At 41.5% G+C, this 22,897-nt stretch overlaps 3 protein-coding genes across 3 annotated transcripts; 2 read left to right on the top strand and 1 right to left on the bottom strand.

The window, feature by feature from the left end:
* Positions 1 to 452: 452 nt before the first annotated feature.
* LOC311106355 (axin interactor, dorsalization-associated protein-like) lies at positions 453 to 5,609 on the bottom strand. Its single transcript, XM_084148694.1, has 7 exons — positions 5,414 to 5,609; positions 3,884 to 4,047; positions 3,674 to 3,787; positions 3,007 to 3,129; positions 2,679 to 2,801; positions 2,406 to 2,523; positions 453 to 2,202 (listed from the first exon to the last, which is right to left on the bottom strand). The coding sequence occupies exons 4-7, from the start codon at positions 3,092 to 3,094 to the stop codon at positions 2,106 to 2,108; spliced, it is 426 nt and encodes a 141-aa protein (XP_084004820.1). The 5' UTR covers positions 3,095 to 3,129; positions 3,674 to 3,787; positions 3,884 to 4,047; positions 5,414 to 5,609; the 3' UTR covers positions 453 to 2,105.
* A 3,840-nt stretch (positions 5,610 to 9,449) lies between these two features.
* On the top strand, positions 9,450 to 19,242 carry LOC311107171 (transport and Golgi organization protein 1 homolog; the record flags this gene model as incomplete). Its single annotated transcript, XM_084149661.1, has 18 exons — positions 9,450 to 9,587; positions 9,718 to 9,806; positions 9,915 to 9,992; positions 10,113 to 10,223; positions 10,647 to 10,718; positions 10,834 to 10,938; positions 11,050 to 11,172; positions 11,357 to 11,438; positions 13,586 to 13,638; positions 13,762 to 13,852; positions 13,942 to 14,080; positions 14,266 to 14,464; positions 14,663 to 14,730; positions 16,238 to 16,326; positions 16,799 to 16,912; positions 17,701 to 17,772; positions 17,878 to 17,924; positions 19,072 to 19,242. Coding segments are annotated over exons 1-18 (1,791 nt in total), but the record flags the coding sequence as incomplete, so codon positions are not given.
* LOC311106346 (uncharacterized protein) lies at positions 19,214 to 21,054 on the top strand. The gene is made up of 2 exons (XM_084148675.1): positions 19,214 to 19,441; positions 19,572 to 21,054. The coding sequence occupies exons 1-2, from the start codon at positions 19,243 to 19,245 to the stop codon at positions 19,877 to 19,879; spliced, it is 507 nt and encodes a 168-aa protein (XP_084004801.1). The 5' UTR covers positions 19,214 to 19,242; the 3' UTR covers positions 19,880 to 21,054.
* Positions 21,055 to 22,897: the final 1,843 nt, after the last annotated feature.

Genomic DNA, 22,897 nt, shown 5'->3' with positions numbered 1-22,897 from the left:
CTGCTCTGCCTTATACAGTATGTGAAGCCATAAATGGAGTTACTGAAGGTTAATCATGATGACTAAGTGAATTTTCTGTCGGCCACACCCTACACTTGAATTTGCTCTCTTTGTACATGCTATCAATAACAGCTACAGTAATCTACAGTAATAACAGCTAAACCCATCTGTTTATTCCTGAAGTGGTTAATTCTGGTAATTGCTATGGGCACTCCTGCAAAGCCTTCACTAGTCTTGCATGACAGTGGCTATGGTAGTGAGCATCAAATACGTGATCCATTGTGGTTCAATTGTGACTGACTGATCTACAAATAATTAGCAGTTTATTTTATGATGCAAGGTCATTTGTAGATCAGTCAGCAGTCACTTGCAATGTCGAACAAGCCAAGTGAAAATTTGACGTGTGTTTAGTTAGGATTCACTCCTTTAGTAAGTGTAAAGGAGGACTACTATTCAAACAGCATTTTGTTGTTTATTAGAAATGAAAGCAGTGTAAATTGTCAATCCAATGATAAATGTTCATTTTCTCACAACCTGTCACCCAAAGCACAACACTGTATTGACAATCGTCAACCTTGTCAGACAGCACACACACAATAATATGCACTGATTAGTGTCTCTAAATGCCACATTCAAAACAACTGGGAACTTGGAAAGACAACTGGGAACTCCCAACTGGGATATCTTTTTGAACGGTCATACAACTCGGAATTCCAAGTCGGAAACTCTTTCTAGAGCTCCGACTTGAAGATCACTGACATCATGATTTTACCTCGTTCTTTTCAGAGTTCCCAGTTGTCTTGAAAGCACCATAAGTATATTCAGTTAGTGCCATTACAAAAAAAATATCAAAATATTAATAAAAATTTAGACAATGTTTTAATAGTGGTTAGCCATTGTGGCATTGATGGGAACAGCATTCAAAACAAAGGTAGAAATCAACTTCAGTTACATGCAGCATTCTTTTTCAAATCCCTTTACAACAGGATGACATCATAGCATCTCAGAATCCTTTTTTAATGGTAATAAAATGCATCCTTACTTCCGCCCATCCTTGAAGTAATCACAGATCTGTGATAGGATAGATTAAAGCAAATATCCCAATATATTGCTTTTACCTATTAAATAATGCCAGATCAGTGATAAGGGTGCATTTTTAAGTAAATGAGCAGGGCAGTTATGTTTTCACTCTGTGGCAGTTGTGTCAAAATATCTCATTGTGCCCATTTGAAATTGGCACCAGGATATGACATCATCAATACACCGCTTGACCACCTATGACCATGTTGTTCCTCTTTTGTCCCCAAACGGAAAGACAGAGGAAGACTAAAGACGAGGCTGGTTGTTTTTCTGCTGGTTGCTTGACATACAGTACCAATTGCTAACTCAACTCTTATTTTCCATTGAACGTCATGCAGAGAGGAGAAAAAAGTTATCGCTAATTGGCATCAGAGGGGTCAAATGCGGCGTTCGTAACCAAGTGGGAATTTACCATATAGGACTGGGAAAAATCCATTTGAACGGCCCTCCAACTGGAAATTACTAGTGAGAAACTCGTATATATCATCCTGAGCTCCCACTTCTCCCACATGCTGACCTCTGACGTCACCTATTAAGGAAATGACCTGGATAACAGCCTTTTCGGCAGTTAAATGCAACAACAAAACCTTATTTATAAAAAGCAATCTATTAATATGGTTTTTTAACACTCATTTGTTTACCAGCATGATAGCTTTTAGTTTATGGCTTAGGAAGCTTGTTGGCCATTAGACAAATCAGCCTTTCTCAACAAGTTCAAAGCACGTGAATGCATCCAACTGGTATTTACGACTTCACAACTGGTAAATTCCCACCTCCCACCTGGTTACGAACGCAGCATTATACAGTAGGGTGTTGTCACCGCTGTAGTTAATATGTGTCATCCAGGGCCATCCTATGACAGAGTTGAGGGTGTGGCCTTTGGGCCTGCTGGGTTTAGTATTGCTGATGTGAGTGGAGGCGGATACGCAGTAGGTACACCAAACTTTGTTGGATGTCTGATGACTACAGTGGAATTCTGTGGTGCTTCTGCTTTCTTGATGTGCTCCATTCAGTGACCTCGGTTATTAATCTTTGTGCAACGTCTGGTGGAGGTGGAGATAGAGTGGCTTCTTTGTCAGGAGCTGGAGCTTCTTCCTCTTGAAGTCAGTGGGCTTCTTGTACCTGACATCCGATAGCATAAATAAGTGATTATTTCAAACTGTATATTCAAAGGGCAGACTGACCAACAACAACAAAAAATAACACTCAAATCTGAGATTCTCCAAAGAAATAGTTATCAAATTTGATTTATTTTCATCTTTAAATAAAATAGAGAGTACATTTAAAGAAAGTTAATCTGGAAAATTCAACAATGTGTCACTCACAACTCGATCACAATGGGACCAGGTTTGATCTCATCCATTTCCATGAAGGCAAAACATTTTGTGCTGGTAAACCCCTTCTTGGGTTTATAGTGCTTGAACTCAAAGAAAATAGCTACCCCTGGAACATGAACAAAATTCAGGATTAACAATTGTCCGCCCAATCCCTCTGCAAGGATTTGAACATAAACGGACACTGTAGTAGCTTAATATTACATGATACTAGCTAAATAGAGGCCCCACTACTATTTCAGTAGAAATAGAAAGTTTGACTACCTTTTGGTAGTCTCTCGATATGTCTCTGGATCTCGATGTCTACGCTGAAGTGAATGTATGTGTCCTCCTTTCGGGTAGCCACAGGTGTGTCTTGCACCGGGTTCAAATCAATGCCATTCACATCTGTTGGGAAACAAAACGTTCAGATTCACTTGGGCTGTTCTGCAGGAAAAATATATAAAAAAAATGTACTGTCAAGCGTCAACTCAACAGAGATAATTCTTTTTACAAAATGTCTAGATTATCACTGTTTCAGACCTTACCATTTCAGATGTGAAGGTAAGCAACTCATCTCAGCATTTTAAACAATATAGCCTACATATAGTACCTTTCACACTAACTGTCATGTAGGGATCAATGCATTGCCCTGCATCTTTCAGCCCAATCTTGTCAATCTTTATCGTGAGCAGCGACATCCCGGGCTCTGAGGGTAACCGTGGCAACAATGTACCTGTTGGAGACATGAAAGCTGTAACTTTCTAAAGAAATACAATAATTGCATAAAACATTCCCACTTTCCCAGAACTAATGCAGCTGAAATCAATATAATGTTGGCGTCCGAAATGGAACCCTACTCCCTATATAGTGCACTACTTTTGACTAGGGACCATAGGGGCCATATTGCACTATATAGGGAATAGGGTGTAATTTGGGACGTAACCAGTGTTTATACTTGCAGATCCTTTTTCAAGTCATTACTGTCAGCATTATTTTACTTATACAATAATAGGCAGCAGAAGAAGTTGTAGACTGACTAACAGGTAAGGCTAAGATGACATACCCATTTTGGTGAACGCTTGTAAAAAAAAAGAAGACATTGTAAAGTAGATTCAACAACTAAAGTTATCTAGTAGTAGTAGTAGTATAGGGTTATTGATAATAACAAACTGTCTATTAGTAGGCAATCATATTCATGCTACAACAAAACCTATTGACTTAGGGTCCTTTAGTAGGGCTGATAGTTTAGAGATCAAGAGGTCAATTAAGGAACATACCTTCAGGTAATGCTTTACTCCTGAGTGTTTCACTCGCTCATAGAAGCTGTTGTAGTCTTCCAGCTTCGATTCGGGATGGTGGTGTAGTATCTCTGTGCCTATCCTCCAAATTATCTGAAAGACAAAGTTTGAAGAAATCAAACTTAGCATCTATACAGTACTTCTTAGCTACACTTTGTGAGTGTTCAGTCAGTCCAAAGATAGACCTACCTCAGCGTAGAGTTGTGGCATGTTTGCAGTGGTATCCTCCAGTGTCTGTGAGTAACTGGCCATGTACTCTGCGGCATCCTGCCATCTATGGTGCAGCAAGACCTCCCTGATGTGTTGGAGGCAGTTCCTTGTGGTCTTGTGAAAGCCAGTCTCACGGGGTGTCTCTGTAATGAAACAGACATAGCTACTGATTAATAAGACTAAAGAGAGCATCTTATGTAAAGATGAAAACGATAATCAGACACTGACATACACTACGTGACCAAAAGTATGTGGACACCTGCTCGTCAAACATCTAATTCCAAAATCATGGGCATTAATATGGAGTTGTACACCCTTTGCTGCTATAACAGCCTCCACTCTTCTGGGAAGGCTTTCCACTAGATGTTGGAACATTGCTGCGGGGACTTGCTTCCATTCAGCCACAAGAGCTTAAATGAGGTTGGGCGCTGATGTTGGACGATTAGTCCTGGCTGGCAGTCGGCATTCCAATTCATCCCAAAGGTGTTTGATGGGGTTGAGGTCAGGGCTCTGAGCTAGCCAGTCAAGTTCTTCCACATTTCTGTATGGACCTCACTTTGTGCACGGGGGCATTGTCATGCTGAAACAGGAAAGGGCCTTCCCCAAACTGTTGCCACAAAGTTGGAAGCACAGAATTGTCTAGAATGTCAATGTAAGCTGTAGCGTTAAGATTTCCCTTCACTGGAACTAAGGGTCCTAGCCCAAACCATGAAAAACAGCCCCAGACTATTATTCCTCCACCACCTAACTTTACAGTTGGTGCAATGCATTCGGGCAGGCAGCGTTCTCCTTGCATCCACCAAACCCAGATTCTTCCGTCAGACTGCCAGATGGTGACATGTGACAACGCGTTTCCACTGCTCCAGAGTCCAATGGCGGCGATCTTTACACCACTCCAGTCGACGCTTGGCATTGCGCATGGGGATCTTAGGCTTGTGTGCGGCTGCTCGGCCCGACTAACAGTTATTGTGCTGACATTGCTTTTAGAGGCAGTTTGGAACTCGGTAGTGAGTGTTGCGACCTAGGATTGATGATTTTTACAAGCTATGTGCTTCAGCACTCGGCGGTCCTCTGTGAGCTTGTGTGGCCTACCCCACTTCGCACTTCGCGGCTGAGCCGTTGTTGCTCCTAGACGTTTCCACTTCACAACAACAGCACTTTAAGTTAACTGAGGCAGCCCTAGCAGGGCAGAAACTTGACGACCTGACTTGTTGGAAAGGGTGGCATCCTATGACCGTGCCACGTTGAATGTCACTGAGCTCTTCAGTAAGGCCATTCTACTGCCAATGTTTGTGTATGGAGATTGCATGGCTGTGTACTCGATTTTATACACCTGTAAGCAACGGGTGTGGCTGAAATAGCCGAATCCAATAATTTGAAGGGGTGTCCACATACTTTTGTGTATACATAGTGTATGTAACACCAATCGGTAGGCAGGACCTTGAACTAGCTGGTTTAGCTTACTCGAGGGTTCACATATTCGTCTACACACTGTATTTTATCAATTACCTTTAAATATAGGAGGCGCCAGGGGTAGGTTTGGCTTCTTGATTTGTTTTCTGTTGATTGATTCATCATCATCTGAAGACTCATTTTCGCCCAGTTCTTCTCCAGGTACCCTGAGTTCCGACTCCAGATCATCCATGACTCACCATTTGAAGTTCGACCTATTTTCGTAAACAATCATGTGAAAGCCACAATATATATATATATATATATATATATATATATATACATTTGTTATATTTTTAGCAAAATATAATGTAGGTAGTTTAGCAAAAAGTGTGAATTTGCTCCAAACCCCATGCATGCTACCAACGCCTCGTCAGCGACACAAAATAAAATAATTCCGGGTCACGGAATTTCTGAGTTTTTCAAAATAAAGGTCGCCCACGTAATATTAGAAAAGTATCATTAAACTGTATTTATTCATGACAAAAATAATTGTCTAAACATTAACAATGATTCATATTTGTTCCTATTTAAGTGGTATTTGCATTAAATGTGGGGTTCAAAACATGGTCCAAGGTCAAATAGGGCGGCAGGTAGCTTAGTGGTTAAGAGTGTTGTGCCAGTAACCGAAAGGTCGCTGGTTCTAATCCCCGAGCCGACTAGGTGAAAAATCTGTCGACATGCCCTTGAGCAAGGCACTTAACCCTAATTGCTCCTGTAAGTCGCTCTGGATAAGAGCGTCTGCTAAATGACTAAAAAAATAAAAATAAGAAATGCCTGCAATACACTGTATTCTTCTTCTTCTGTGGGCGTTATGGTGGACTACAACCCAAAAATGTGTATTGCCGCCACCAACTGGATGGGTTGAAACCAAAACAAGGTAAAAATAAAATCCATACGTGATAGGGAAACTAACTTAATCCACCCAAATAAAAATAGTACATTGACAAAACAAAACTCCTATTTCTTCCTTCTTTCAATTCTCCATATCTCCCTTCTCAGGCTCTAGGGCCTGAGACGGTGGTACGGCTTGTCACGTGGTCCTCTGTAGCTCAGCTGGTAGAGCACGGCGCTTGTAACGCCAAGGTAGTGGGTTCGATCCCCGGGACCACCCATACACAAAAAATTTATGCACGCATGACTGTAAGTCGCTTTGGATAAAAGCGTCTGCTAAATGGCATATTATTATTATTATTACAATATTCCATGTAACTCCTTCGTCGAGAAATCTTTCAGCCCCAGGAACCTCTCCGCCGCTTCCACAATGATTTCTATCTTCCTGGACCTTCTCTCCACCTTGGCAGTGCCATTTATCACCATAGCTATAAAGGCCACAAAGTCCACCTTCTTAACCTTTGCAATGTCAGGATCCTGCTGGTGAAAGGCAACCCCTGCAGCCTGCAGTGAAGGCCTTTCCATTTTACATTTACATTTTTGTCATTTAGCAGACGCTCTTATCCAGAGCGACTTACAGTTAGTGGACTTCAAGTGCACCATTCAAACCCTCAACCCTTTTACCAGCTGCTGCATATGATACGCTCTGGATAGCCCTGACTTTGGCTTGCAGGGATTTGTAGTCTTGCATGTCTACTTTGATGCTAATTAGCATTTTTCGAATCTGAGAGTAAATAGAGCCAAATATATTGATAAAAGTCACCTTGTTCAAGAGCGATTTAAATGGTTATCAAAACGTCATGCCAGGGTAAGCCTACACGAAACACAGCCCTTATTTTAAGTGTTTCTAAAATTCCCTATAGGAAAAATGAATGGTGGAAAAACGATTGGAACCATTTCCCTGTTTGACCGCTAGGTTTTATGGGTATTATGACACCTCCACTGTGGGGCTCTATAGCAGGGGTAGGCAACTCTGTTCCTGGAGTGCAGCAGGTTCTGCAGGATTTTGTTCCAACTAGGCACCACACCTGACCAACTGAGCTAATTGATCAGTTCAGTGATTGCCTAAATTCAACACACCTGCTGTTCCAGGTTGGTTCAATCCAGAATATGAAGTGTCTGCGGCACTCCTGGACCAGGGTTGCCTAGCCCTGCACTATAGGCCTATAAATTACATATTGGCTTATAGAGAGAACTATTCTAGGTGCCGGAATAAAGTGGGGTTGGGATTACTCAATAGGGTCTTCATTTTAATTTGACTTTATAACAAGTGGGCTTCGTGTTCGAGCCTATTTCTTCCTATTTAAGAAATAAAAGGTAGGCCTACCTGTTTGTGGACGAAATTATAGGCTATACTATAATAGCATATATATAATAATGATTTAACAACAATATAATGGAATAAAATAGAATAGAATAAATTAGGGAAGGGAGTAGGTCGCAGAGGTCTGGTGTTGGTGGAAGGACTGGTAAAGGGTGGACCTAGTGCTATAGTAGGAGTTGACTGTACTGATAGTGACGCTGTTGTCTATGGTGATAAGAGTTAACTGTGGAGTCGACCTTACTGATAAATGCATAGATCAGAATAATTTGACAAAACAGATGAATGAAAATAAGGCTGTTGAACCACCAAATCTGAAACATAAATTGTATGGGGTGGCAGGGATGTTGTGGAGGATCAGAAAGTTAAGACTCAAAAAAATGAGGGGAATTATCATGCTATTTCAATGGCAATACATTCCATTATGCAGCATAATGAAAAGTGTGATTTCGAATTTTGGGAGGAAGTTGCCAAAACTTTGCAATGGCCAATTGGAAAACCCATTGTCACCAAACGTAGTATCAAACATTTTAGGAATATGTGGGACAAGAATAGAGGTAACATTCAGTTTTGTTAATCAGATTGAGGAACAAGGTTGAGTTGACCAATCCTTTGAGCCGTCACCCATATGTAATGAGATAGGAGATGAGGATGACAGCATAAACTTTAGTCAGTGCAACAGTCAAAGACAATAAACTAACTGATACAAAAACACCAAACACAGAGGTGGGAGGAGAAATGCAGTGAAACGTAAATATGGTGAGGAATGTGTCACACAGCACAAGAAACCCCAAACACTTTTGTTTTTGTAAATCACCAAATAACAGTAAACAAGCAATGATTGTATTGGCCTATCTCCAGATAGTCAAAAGGATGTAGCATCTGCTACTTTTCTATGCAACTCAGAATCATGTTGAGTTCAAGTACAGCCATTGTAAAATGGATTTAGTCTTAAAGGGGACTGTGACACATCTATACAATCTATTGTTAGTGACAACAAAGTGAAATTAAAGAGAACGTAAATGAGGTTCAGGTACAAAATCGTTGGTAGGCTCAGTGCCTCACATCCCTAGAATCATGTAGTTAAGTAGGCCTCAAACAGTACTGGGGAAAATCTGAATATTATTTATGGGGGGGGGATATAGATAATTTTAAACAATAAAGGCCATACTTGGGGAGATATTGACCCTGAATATGGAATGGACCAGCACAGTTGACCAACATCACTTTTATGGGTTGTAAGAATAGGCAGAAAGAGGTTCATGTCTTTGGTATTGGCCTGTAATTAGTTGCAATGCTTTTTTGTCATTTCATTTGCAATGGCATGTGACTTGGATCATTACCATCATTGATGGTCCTCCCAAATATGTTCACTACCGGGCTTCCCTGGACCTTGATAGTAGAGTGGCTACTATTTTGAGAACAGAAAAAATAAAATAAGGATAGCCAACCCTTAGCGTCGTCCCTCAACTAGGCATTTATATTAACATTTATTTGATCAATTTTGACTTACTTTTAAAGGTTAATATAAATGTAGTTGAGGGACGATAGCCTACCCTGAGACTGTGAGAGTCATATCCTCTCTATATTTGCTTAGTTTGTTTTGGTACCCAGTGCTTGAAAAATAATCTACATGTGCTTTTGAGGTATCATAATAAATCTGCGGGAGTCAGATAGGCAAATTGAATGGAGAAATCGAGTGGGAAATTGCGCTCACTTGTCAGTAAACTTGTGGAATGTTTTAGTTCTATCCAACAAAGACGTGATAAACCCGAATCAGAATGTATATTGTGATGCAATAATCCTATTTTATTCAGCGTTCTGAATAGCCTAGTTAACATCAGATAGCCAGCTCAGCTGTCAAACTAACGTACGGTAGCGTCGCGATGGATTCATAATTTCATCATCTGAATGCTTCATGTTATTCTATGATGTATCGTATGCTACTGTTGAGGAGGCTGTTTGCTGCCACTTTTCTTTTCCCTTTCTCACAGGTCAAAAGCAAGTCATATCTAAGTAAGTTCTTCTACTTCTCTCTGGCAATTTATGGTGCATAGTGAATCCTCATTCATATTGCCTACAGGCTGGTGTCCTTGTCACGTGTAAACCATGTCTGAATTCATACTCTTGTCATATGTTTTATTAGCTACTGAAAAAGAGATGACGGACAGGATGGAAAGGCTTGAACAAGAGAAGAAGGAGATACTCCAAAAGGTCGCTGAACTGCAGCAACAGGTAAGTTGCAGAGACTTTTCACTGACCAAGATCCAGAATTTTGGGTTCAACGTGAATTAAGGGACATAACACTGTTTTGATAATGTATATCTACTGGGTTCCCCTCAGGGCGAAGAACTTAAAGAAAAGCAAAAGCAATCTGAGAAATCTGCCACTTCATCTCTGGAGAAGATCCAGGAACTGGAGGTGAGTCTCTAGGAAATATTATCTTGATCACACATCATTGTCATGCTGACTATTTTTTATTAATTTTTTGTTTTCCATAGTGTTTGAATTGACACACCATTTTATTTTTCTATCCAATAGAATATTGTGCAAGAGATGGAGAGTCAAAATGAGCGCCTGGACAAGGAAAATAACTTACTCGCCAGATCCTTTGACGATGAGCGAGCCAATACTGCGAAACATGAAGATGTGGTGAGTAATATTGAGCGATTAGCCGGAATAAAAATGTTCCCCCTGGTTTCAAAACAACCAATTGTCTGACATCTGTTCAATTCTTTTAATTCAATTAAGTTTGTTTTATTCTGTGAGCTCAATGTGCCGTTTCTCTAGAGAAATTAAATCAAGCACAAACTTTGAGACGTTGTAGGAAGTTTTAATTTTCAACAGGCAAATAAATATTCAACATAGTTTAGTGCAGAAAATTTGGTAATTGACTACAGAGAGGAAGGGACAGCCTGCAAACGAGAGAGATAACCGCCCTAGAGAGCAGTTGCTTCTTGATGTAGACAGCATAGGCAGCTACTATTAGCCAGCTACTAGCCTAAATAGGATGACTCGTTGGTGAGCACAGAGAAAGATGGTTGTCATTATGCTTATCATTATCTTTGCCCATAGATGTCTGAAATGGACAAAACCATTGAGAAGTTGAAGCGCAGCAGGAAGAAGACCCAGGACGCACTCTCAAAGGTATAGTTCATATAAGTGAACATGCCCAATGAAAACATGTCAAATATGTTAACATTGCAACAATCAAATGTAAAGTGTCCATTTCCTTTAATTATCCTTGTCATTGAATCTGGAGGCTACCATTCTGATGGATGAAGCCAAGCTCCGTGAAGATGCCCAGAAAGTCCAGCGCCAGGTTCTGGAGAAGGATATTGCCACCCTGAAGGAGGAGAACCTCTCAGTGAGTACCAATACAGAACAACGATTCACACTTGAAGCCTCATGTGTAGGACTCATTGGCCATGCAGGGCCTGCATAGAACTGTCTTTATGACCTCATTTCCTTGTTACAGCTGCACCATGCTGCCAAGTTGTGGGAGGAGAAGCACAGGGAGATGAGCGAGCAGATCAAAGTCTACCAGAAGTCCCAGAAAGACCTGGAGGATTCCCTCGTTCAGAAGGACCACAACGTTGAGGTGAGTTTTTTTTTTAATGTTACGATATTGTTACACCGCATCAATTCCTTTTCACACCTTCTCAAACGCACCCTGATGACAAAGAAACATGGCACCTGTATTATGTTAAGAAAAATCCTTCTTCTTGACTGATTCCAGGGGAAAAGTGTAGTGTATAATTGGTGGTTCTCTCCCTCTCTGGCAGGTTTTGTCTGACCTGCTAAGAGACCTGGAGGCCTGCGATGACCTGAAAGATGGAGTTGTGGCTAACGGGGAAGCTTCTAATGGTAAGTCATCTGACACAGTGTCCTAATCAGAGGAGGCTGGTGGGAGGAGCTATAGGAGGACGGGCTCCTTGTAATGTCTAGAATGGAATAAATTGAATGGTACCAAACACATGGAGACAACGTGCTTGACTCCGTTCCATTTATCCCATTACAGTGAGCCAGTCCTCCTATAGCTCCTCCCACCAGCCTTCTCTTATGTTTTTTACATTGGATAAAAGTAGAGACTCAGAGCTAGAAAATGGTATATCATACACTACAGTTGAAGAACAATGGGAAATTAATTCTGCTTTGAAAGTTGATAAACTTGTAACCCCACTTTTGAGAAAATGATCAATTTAATGTTTTGGTACACCTACTGGAGAGCTCCTCTTTGTCTATACCCATTCAGCATCGTTCACACCCTCTTAAGCCAATGCCCCACCCCTCTCTTTAAGGATTCACATGTGCTAAACAGTGAGTACTGTAGTGTACTAAACAACCAAAGATTTCAAGACTAAAGGGTAGTTTATACTACGTCTATCGACGTGTCTGTAGACAGTTGTCGCAGTGACATCATGAACATTCTATTGTCGTCCGACATCAAACTTGTCGTTGTCGTTATGAAAAAGTATAAACCCAAAAACAACAGGCTGCATGACATCAGCAGCCTGGTGGTCCAAAATAGCAGAACTGTTGTATTTGAACACCAATAAACCCATCTGTTTAAAAATGAATTTAGTTATGTCAATCTAGCAAACCAGGCAACTAAAAGCACATTTCTAAACAATGTTTTGGTTAGTTTCTAGCTTGTTAGCAGCTAGCTAATGTTAAGTTAGCTGGCTAGCCAGTTCAAATAATGACCATATCATATAGCTGACAACGTCTTAACTTTAGCTAATTTGTATTCATTATTACAGGAAAATAAACTCCCAACAAGATCATTATTTACAAGTTAAGGGCGAGATAATTACAGAAAATAGCTTACGGTTGTGAGTGTGATGAAGTAAAAGCAGGGCATTCTACCGGAGAATTTTAGAACTTGGACACTGTCTCGTTGGCCTAACGTTATATCCAAATTTGACTTTTGTGCCTGTCATGTTCTTCACATTACCATCTCTGGTAAACACACACATTATATAAAATAAAATCAATGTTTATTTGTCACATGCACAGGATACAGAAGGTGTAAACGGTACAGTGAAATGGTTACTTGCATAGTGGAGTCTTTTGTTTAGACTAGCTAGCTAAACAATTAACCATAATTCCAACTCAACGTTACTACCCTGTATGAATCTGCTGGTAGCTAAAACTAACCAACTAGGTTCAATGCTACCTAGCTAACATTAGGCTATATCTAGCGATGCAAATGGCTCTGAGATACGAGTAATATTACTACACAGATCATACACGTAACGTTAGCTAGCGAGCCAGCCGGCTAACAGTAAGCTTTATTTTGCAATGAAAACGACTTTCTGACAAAATTAGAAACTTATAATATCGTAAAATGTAGCTAGCTAGACTCTCTTACCTGAATACATGGATGAACACTTCTCCCTCTGTCACGGATGCCATGGTTGCCCTTAGTTTGAAGATGTAATCCGGAGACGGGTGTTTTATACAACTGCCTTCTTTCTGTGTGTTCTCTTTTCGACTCCCTCCACATATTTGCAATTAAACAACAACATTTTCTCCATCTCCTTAGCTATCATACTATGCTTCCACTGGATTTCAAAGCTCGGTTCTCCAGAAAGTGGAGAGCATCTTTCAAAAAAGCAAAGTTAGAAAGGATTACCTACACATACTGAGAAGCTCATGTTATAGACAGAAGCGTGCTACATGGCAGACCAATCCAAACTCATCTCATTATGTCCAGCCCATCCATTATCTCAGCCAATCATGGCTGGCAGGAAGGTTCCTGTCTTTTTCCGTGGCTAAACCAACTAGGCTCGTAATTTAACAATTGTATTTGTATTTACAGATGGCATACAAGTTTGTTATTAAGGCACATGAAAGTTCACATGTTCCAGAAGGCATTTCTGCAAAAAAAACTAATTTTGATAAATGTTTACATTCAAATGCCTCTCCTGTGAAGTAGTGACGTACGACATACGCCTAGTTTCCTGAAACGTGTCAGTAATGTGTTTACAATTATGTTTGATCCATTTCAGACAAGCAGACCGTCATCCAAAACCGCATTAAGCAAATGATGGACGTCTCTCGGGTAAGACTGAGTTCATTCTTGAACGGACCAACATTTCTGTGTTCCTGAAAGCCAATAAAACTGATGCTCAGAACCAAGAAGTGTGTCAACTTTTACGCTAACTTTTGGCACAACTTACCACAGGTCCAGACCACTCTGTCTGTCGTGGAGGAAGAGCGCGATCGCTTCATGACCAAGCTGCTGAACGAAGAGAAGGCCAGGAAAGAGCTGGAAGGTATGTCAAGCACTTTATCCCAGCAACTAGAGTTTGAAATGCATCACTCCCTTTTCTCTCTCAACACTATCAACTTGTTATCGCCACAGAACAATATCAGCAGCTGGAGCATGACATCTTGTTGGTGAAAAGTGACAGGAACCACCTGGAGAACCAGTACAACACCCTGCAGCAGAAGAACGAGATCATGACCGAGATGTACCAGCAGAAGGAGAATGCTTTGCAGCAGTAAGTAGAACCAGAAGCAGTTCAGTTCATGCGTTAATACCGTTGTAGGGTTTGTTCTCAGTGGCACCACAGCATGTAAAAAACATTGTTCAATGTCTTTTACTGTATTCTTTTATTGTGAAGTTTGAGGTTTTCAAATGCACTTTAAATTGAGAGTTTGATTTAATTTGTGTGTCACCTTTCAGGAAGCTGACCAAGGAGGAGTTTGAGCGCCGCAACAAGAAAGACATGCTGACGGAGGTGGACGGCAAGGCCCTAGAGGCCGAGGAGGAGGTCAAGGTGTATAGGCAGCGCATCAAAGAGATCCAGGACGAGCTGAAACGGACCGAGAAGTCCTACAAAGCCCAGATGATTGAGCAGGAGCAGAAATCCCACGAGAGCTGGGTATGTACAGTACAACTTTATTAGTCCATTTGTTACAGAAACAATGGAAATTTGTCTTTTTCTCATTTCTCAACCCCCACCGATGGCACATACAGTAGGACAAGAACATTTTTTTAAGTCTACTGTTTGGCCAGTAAATTGTAAGGTGAATTTAGTCCAAAACAGGAGATTTTAAATGTCTCTCTTTCTTCTCTCTAGGTGATTGCACGTGCTGCTGAGCGAGCTCTGTTGGACGAGAAGAAGGAAGGAACTAACCTTCGTAACAAGTGAGTGCAACACTAATACAACAGACTCAATTGGGCTATACCAATGCAGGGCTCTAGGCTTATTCAGTTGATGGCACCAGCACATGATTTGGTCGCACCAATTTTTCGCCACTGCACAGAGATGGTGACCTGACCTGTGTCCCATAATGTACCTGCATTCCATACAGAACCAGGCTAATAATGACTAGCCATCTTTTAAATTAGCATGCCCTTGTGTTCCTACATTGATTTGGATATATTTACTCAGGGTTCAACGTGAACTGTTTTATAAATGCATTGGGAAGCATGCTTTCTCTCTATATTCAGCTAGTAATAGGCTACATTTGGATATTAATTAATGATGTATTAAAAAGCTGTATGATATAATTTTGCAATGTAAGACATTATTCTATTCGTTAGAATTGCATTGCATTAATTGCAGAATTTTGTTTCTAAAGTAGGTGTTTTTTTATATATATTTTTTTACATCTCAAAATAGGACATTGTCCCTTTAAGACAGACTGCTTTTCAAAGGAGAGGTCAATATGTCTACAGTAGGCCAGCCAAGAGGAATGCTAGTTTTCTTTTTGTACACTATCAACAGTAGCCAGTATAAGAAAAAATAATAATCCTGTGACAAGTAAGACAACTGAGATGGTAGTCTAGGATTGAAAAAGTAAGATATTTCATCTAACATATCCAGGGAATGCATGGTTGGTATTTTGATGTGCAACCTGTCGAAATAGAATCCAAAATGATCCGATTTATTTTTGGACAACTTTGTGCATATTGGCCTAGGCTATATTATTCACCACCTGAGGATGTGGGAACTCAAAACATTTATCTAGATTGATAACTCTAAATATGATAATGTTACTAGATAGCCAATGTAGGCTAATTCATTAATATATTAGCGAATGTAATGTCCTACAAAAACCTTCCAGCTCTAGGCCTATACAGGCTACTTGATGTAGCCTTATTCACCGCAAATGGCGCGCTCCGCGGCGCATCAAAACCATATACTACATAGCCTACTCCAGTTGTAAAGTGGTGCCATGAACTCCATATTGAGAGGTGAGAAATGTAATTATATACTCACAGAAAGCAGTGACTCTCCTCTCTGTAACTAGAACAACAGTAGTTGCTTTGCTAACTGTATTTTTCCCGCAATTGCATTTTAAGCAACGGTCATATGGTTGTGCTTATTAGAATGCACCTCTCACCTATTGCTCACTCAAAATGGGGACAGGCAGATCTGTTCATATGGTCTATTTTTGGTCAATTGCACAATCATAATAATAAAGAAAAAATAAGCAAATTGTGAACCAAAATTTAACGTGACCGGCTAAAAAAGATTCACTGGCACCCTAGCAACCAATTTAAAATTGGTCGCACTGCCATGTCAAAGGGTCGCAAATGCAAGTGTTTTGGTCGCAGTTTTGAGCCCTGAAATGCAGTAAGCTATATTAGTCTAGGTTTGGAGGTACAGTATTGAGAAGCTAAATGCCTGTTCTCTTTTTTACCCTAGACTGACTGACATGTCCAGCAAGCTGAATGAGCTCCGTAGGCCTCTGTTCAAGCCCACCCCTGGGAGGGCTCCCATGCCTCTCCGACGAGGTAAGAACCAATCCTCAGAGTTCCCTTTGTTATTTCGTGCTGGCGACTGGCACGTCTGTGGCGCATTCAGTAAGGCAAAATCATCAGAATATAACTTGCAGATAGAAATGAAATGAATAGGGCTGAAATGACTCTATTCTTGAAGACAGAGAATCATATATTTATATCTGAACGTTCTGTAACGTTCCTGAACTGCCCACTGTGTTTCATACCTGGCAGGGCTAATTTCTATTGTCTTGTTGGTTGGATTTCAGCTGTGACTGCATTTCAGATTAGTTCTTGGATGTTTTGACTGTCTGATACCCCATCTGCTGTTTGATCTCTACTTTCTGAAATGCATGTTTTCCTGATGTTTTGATTTGAATTCCTTGAAGCTGGTCCAATGTGGAGAGACTGACAGCGGTATTTGGCTGTGTGGTGTTGGTTTTGTGTTTTGTTGTTTTAAAGGTTGTTTAATGCTTTTGCTAAACAGGTGATTCGTACGGGCCCTCACCTGTGAGTGGCGGTGCCCCGTCCCCCCCTCTCATGATAGAGGGTCCCGGGCGCCCCCCCTCTGCCCCCGTGGGGCGAAGGAACGAGCTCTACGGTGAGACTCCTGAACCCCCGCCCCGGACAGCCTTGGCCCTTCTGATTGGCCGAGCAGTACCATCCCTCAGCCAATCAAACCCCTCCTTGTTCACCCTTGTATGCCCCGACTCGCTGCTCTCTTTTTCACCTTTCCTTTTTCCCTTTCTTCACCTCCCCTGTGGTGTTTCAATCATTTCCCTTCCTTATTTTTCTTCCTACTGCTCTCATCCTGCTCCTAGTTGGTACCCACCTCTGACCTTTTCCTCTTCCTTTTTTTGGTCTTCTGATTACTTCCTTTTTGATTTTCTATGACATTCTTTCATGTCTCTTTCACTGCCATCTTTTATCCCTCTACTGCCATACCCATCTTTCTCACCTGTGTTTGAGTGTCCAGATGATCCAGAATGTTCCCATGCATTCATTTGCTTTCACAATTTGGAATAACGCCTCTTGCTCTTCCAGTACTATGGTGTTGTTTTTGTTGTGTTCAGCTGTTGTGAGATCATATGTAAGGGGCAACTCGTTAGGTTACAAAAGCTTTAGCCTTTGCTTTATTTTTTAAAACTATATGAGATGTGGTATTAATATTTATCCGCAAGTGTTCTAGTTCTAGAAGAGTAATATCCTACCATGACATGACCAAACATTTTCCTCGGACTGCAAATAGACCAGACTTTGCTATAAATAGATGGTAGCATGAACCAGCAACGTGGTCTAGAGTCAGGTGTCTAATGACAACCAGGAGAGCCAAGATTAGCATTCGAGAAGATGAGAATATGGCATCACCGTGTATTTTGTGTCCAATAGGACCACGACCTCCATCTGACCCTCACGGCCGTTACCCTCCTGACCACAAACACCCAGTGGCTGCTAGACCTGGTAGAGATTATATTTGTAGTCACTGAAGGTTGATGTAGTATTATTCCCTAATTGTGCCCTTATCCTAAATCTCCTCTAATCATTCTGCCCTTTGCTCCTCCACAGACACAATGGCCCCACGTACATCCTCACTAAGCAATCTGGACTGCTCGGTAAGTTTCAGTCAATTTCCACAGCTTATTTGTTTCCTTATTACGTAACCATGTCAGGAGGGAAAAAGTGACATGGAACTAGAGAAGGAAAGTTTCAATGAAACCCCTTCAGTACTTACTGTCGTGTGTGCATCTCTCCCCCCTGTTCCTCCATCATGTGGGTGTGTTTGCACTAAAGCAGACCACTCCACTAGAGGCAGAGTCACAGGCTGAGGCCCAGGCCTCCACAGAGAACCCAGAGGCAGTGAGTATTATGTTCCAGGCAGCGGTGGCAGGGATTGCGGATGTGTGTGTGAGCATGCTTACCCCAGCTGTGGATCAGTGGCTGGAGTGGCAGGCAGCTGGGTAGTGGCTTCACATGGTTGTCAGACTTAACATTGCTGGCTGGATTCTGACATGCGTAGTTACTTGTCTTAAGGCGCTTACAGACGGGCCTCGGTAAACGGCAATTGAACCTCGAGAAAATCCTGTAGAGACCAGCGGTCCCCGGTTGTTGTCAGTTCGAAGGTTGTCATTAAAACATTGTTTGATTGGTTGGCAAGATGAACTCTGCTCATTGGTCAACCATGTGCCGCTCAAGACTTCAGCTAATTTAATATTTTGAAGCCTTGAGTGCCGAGCCAGCGGCGCCGCTCACTGGAGTGAGTACCACGACCCGAGCCACTAGCAAAACTGCTTGCGTTTTGCCGCTCTACTCCCATTTGAAGTCTGATACCTTCGCCGCTTACCGCGGCCCGTCTGTAAGTGCTTTTACATGTTCCTTACATTAAGACACCCTCCCTCTGACCCCCACTGAGTGAAATGGTGGCACTGTTCTACAAAGCCTTAACTTCAGCACAACTACATGATGGATATCTCAAATGTGTTATCATTTAAAGCTGTGTGTGTGTTTGAGGTTAATGCTTTGTGGAAACGGTCCTGATTCCGAAATCAGTGTGATTCTTGTGGAACTGTGTAACTTGACTTATTGTGGGTTATTGTTGTCTTTCTCACATGTGCATGATTGTGTTTGTTTTGTTCTAACCTAACGAAACTGTTTGAATCACATGAAAGGGGTCTTCACTGTTGGTGCCAGCAACAGGGCTACAAGCACAATGGACATATTGCTATTCTTCGTTTTAATGTTTCTTGTTTGTTGTTCCTCCAGAACTCTCGACCTCAGGGTCCTGGCTCCCTCCTGGTCTCTCCCATCAGCTCCCCCCCCGACTCAGGCCCCGGCCCCCTCAGACCAATCATCAGCTATCCCTCCGGACTCTGCTACCGTCCCCCTCCCGGCCCCGGCCCCCACCACATCCCTCCTCCCCCACCCCCACCCTTCATGCCTCCCGTGTACCGACCAGACAACGGACACTCAGGCATGATGCCTCCCGGACCCCCACCGCCTAACGGACACCCGCCTGGTCCCATGATCCCACCCGAATATCGGCCTCCACCACCTGGTGCTTACAGTCCCCCTTCCCCACACAACCGGTGCCCTCCTCCACCTTCTCACTATGGACCGGTGCCTCCCCCATTCGGTAGGTGGTGAATTCTGGCCCCCAGCTTTTACCTCAAGTTGACTCTTTGCTATTAGTATTTCAGCTGTGGTTAGTAATGCTATTGTTATGTTGGTACTATGGTATTATATTTGTTTTCCCTTCTACCTAGGTGTTTCCAGCGGCACTCCTATGGCCCGACCCATGGGACCCCCACGTACCTACGTGCACTATGGACCACGTGATCATTCCATCCCACCCCAGCACCTGCCCCCTTGGGCGGCCCCATACCCTCCTCACGGCGGCCCCAGAGACTTCCCTGGGCAGCCCCCCATGCAGCCACAGGCCCCCCATGACCATGACTCTTCTGTGGGCCCCCAGCCCGGCATTGGCTCCCAGGGCCAGGGGCAAGACTACAGCTCCCAGCAGGCAACAGCTGCCCCCCAGGACTCAGTCAGCTCTGCCATGGCAGAGCCTTAGACACCCACCAACCGTTAACGACCCGGCTACATTTAATCAACCACGATTCATCTCTTTATTTTTCTTAAAGTATCTTTTCTTAAAGTATCTTAAATGTTAGTGTTCCTATTAAAGCATCAGAAAATCAATGTCTTATGTTTCGTATGTTTGAGTAGTGACTGAGGCTTGCCACTCTGCAAGAAGGCCTATTGTGCAATAACATTTATATTGTATGACTGAGGATTTTCAGTTTTTAAAAGGGTATTATGTTGGTTTTGTATTAATTTCACAATGTTATCATGGTTTCCTATGGAAATTATTAAAAATAAAGGGGCCCCAAGCTTTTGGGTTGCTTGCGCTGGTTCTAATCCCCGAGCCGACTAGGTGAAAAATCTGTTGATGTGCCCTTAAGCAAGGCACTTAACCCTAATTGATCATGTAAGTCGCTCTAGATTAGAGCGTCTGCTAAATGACTAAAAATGTTTTTAAAAATGTATCAATCATTTCAGAAGTACCGTATTATCTTAACTCTTCCCAAAACAGTCTCTTCAGAATGAACTGAAAAGGAAGGTTGTGTAAATTGATAGTCAGAGATGTATTTACTATTCTTAGGATATTTTATTAATAAAGCTGGTAAAAAGTACTGCAGTTATGTTATCTATTGTTCATATGAAGCATATGACAACTCTTCAGATCCATTTTAGTTTAAAGGAAATGTCTGATAGTGCTCCATGTATTTGTTTTGTATGGATAGCTATATTACATGTGAAAAGCCATTAATCACCCACTAACTGAACACCTGTCATATTACCTTCACATTTGCTTGTCTTTTTTTTGTTCTTATGTTACATCAGGGATGCATCACATTTGTCAATTTATTTTCAAGTAAAAAAAGAACCTGATATTTCTTGCACATGATTAAAGACTGTATTTGCATTACATTTATATCATTGCGCTCAGATAATGTATGCTTTGGTGAGAAATATTTGTTTAACTCTGAGTAGGTCCCAGAGCGTTTCTTTGTACCCACAGACAATATTTACTGCTACCAAAACACTTGACTGATTTGATTATTAATGGCATATCTGGAATGTTATGATGTACACTGTTATCAAGGCTGTCAAATGATTGTATAGTTGGGCTCTGCTCTGCCTTATACAGTATGTGAAGCCATAAATGGAGTTACTGAAGGTTAATCATGATGACTAAGTGAATTTTCTGTCGACCACACCCTACACTTGAATTTGCTCTCTTTGTACATGCTATCAATAACAGCTACAGTAATACCCATCTGTTTATTCCTGAAGTGGTTAATTCTGGTAATTGCTATGGGCACTCCTGCAAAGCCTTCACTAGTCTTGCATGACAGTGGCTATGGTAGTGAGCATCAAATACGTGATCCATTGTGGTTCAATTGTGACTGACTGATCTACAAATAATTAGCAGTTTATTTTATGATGCAAGGTCATTTGTAGATCAGTCAGCAGTCACCTGCAATGTCGAACAAGCCAAGTGAAAATTTGACATAAGTGTTTAGTTAGGATTCGCTCCTTTAGTAAGTGTAAAGGAGGACTACTATTCAAACAGCATTTTGTTGTTTATTAGAAATGAAAGCAGTGTAAATTGTCAATCCAATGATAAATGTTCATTTTCTCACAACCTGTCACCCAAAGCACAACACTGTATTGACAATCGTCAACCTTGTCAGACAGCACACACACAATAATATGCACTGATTAGTGTCTAAATGCCACATTCAAAACAACTGGGAACTTGGAAAGACAACCGGGAACTCCAACTGAGATATATTTTTGAACGGTCATACAACTCGGAATTCCAAGTCGGAAACTCTTTCTAGAGCTCCGACTTGAAGATCACTGACATCATGATTTTACCTCGTTCTTTTCAGAGTTCCCAGTTGTCTTGAAAGCACCATAAGTATATTCAGTTAGTGCCATTACAAAAAAAATATTAAAATATTAATTAAAATGTAGTAAATGTTTTAATAGTGGTTAGCCATTGTGGCATTGATGGGAACAGCATTCGAAACAAAGGTAGAAATCAACTTCAGTTACATGCAGCATCCTTTTTCAAATCCCTTTACAACAGGATGACATCATAGCATCTCAGAATCCTTTTTGAATGGTAATAAAATGCATCCTTGATTCCGCCCATCCTTGAAGTAATCACATATCTGTGATAGGATAGATTAAAGCAAATATCCCAATATATTGCTTTTACCTATTAAATAATGCCAGATCAGTGATAAGGGTGCATTTTTAAGTAAATGAACAGGGCAGTTATGTTTTCACTCTGTGGCAGTTGTGTCAAAATATCTCATTGTGCCCATTTGAAATTGGCACCAGGATATGACATCATCAATACACCGCTTGACCACCTATGACCATGTTGTTCCTCTTTTGTCCCCAAACGGAAAGACAGAGGAAGACTAAAGACGAGGCTGGTTGTTTTTCTGCTGGTTGCTTGACATACAGTACCAATTGCTAACTCAACTCTTATTTTCCATTGAACATCATGCAGAGAGGAGAAAAAAGTTATCGCTAATTGGCATCAGAGGGGTCAAATGCGGCGTTCGTAACCAAGTGGGAATTTACCATATAGGACTGGGAAAAATCCATTTGAACGGCCCTCCAACTGGAAATTACTAGTGAGAAACTCGTATATATCATCCTGAGCTCCCACTTCTCCCACATGCTGACCTCTGACGTCACCTATTAAGGAAATGACCTGGATAACAGCCTTTTCGGCAGTTAAATGCAACAACAAAACCTTATTTATAAAAAGCAATCTATTAATATGGTTTTTTAACACTCATTTGTTTACCAGCATGATAGCTTTTAGTTTATGGCTTAGGAAGCTTGTTGGCCATTAGACAAATCAGCCTTTCTCAACAAGTTCAAAGCACGTGAATGCATCCAACTGGTATTTACGACTTCACAACTGGTAAATTCCCACCTCCCACCTGGTTACGAACGCAGCATTATACAGTAGGGTGTTGTCACCGCTGTAGTTAATATG

This window comes from Coregonus lavaretus, assembly GCF_964263955.1.
Source record: "Coregonus lavaretus genome assembly, chromosome: 31".
NCBI classification, from domain to species: domain Eukaryota; kingdom Metazoa; phylum Chordata; class Actinopteri; order Salmoniformes; family Salmonidae; genus Coregonus; species Coregonus lavaretus.
This window is presented reverse-complemented; position numbering and strand designations above follow the sequence as displayed.

What these genes read in the sequence shown, in the direction of transcription:
- LOC311106346 (XM_084148675.1), top strand. Translation starts at nt 19,243, where the DNA reads ATGCCTCCCGTGTACCGACCAGACAACGGACACTCAGGCATGATGCCT. An exon ending in ACCGGTGCCTCCCCCATTCG is followed by an intron (nt 19,442 to 19,571) that starts GTAGGTGGTGAA and finishes CCTTCTACCTAG; the next exon opens with GTGTTTCCAGCGGCACTCCT.
- LOC311106355 (XM_084148694.1), bottom strand. Translation starts at nt 3,094, where the DNA reads ATGTCGCTGCTCACGATAAAGATTGACAAGATTGGGCTGAAAGATGCA. An exon ending in CATGACAGTTAGTGTGAAAG is followed by an intron (nt 2,802 to 3,006) that starts GTACTATATGTA and finishes GTTTCCCAACAG; the next exon opens with ATGTGAATGGCATTGATTTG. An exon ending in TATCGAGAGACTACCAAAAG is followed by an intron (nt 2,524 to 2,678) that starts GTAGTCAAACTT and finishes TTCATGTTCCAG; the next exon opens with GGGTAGCTATTTTCTTTGAG.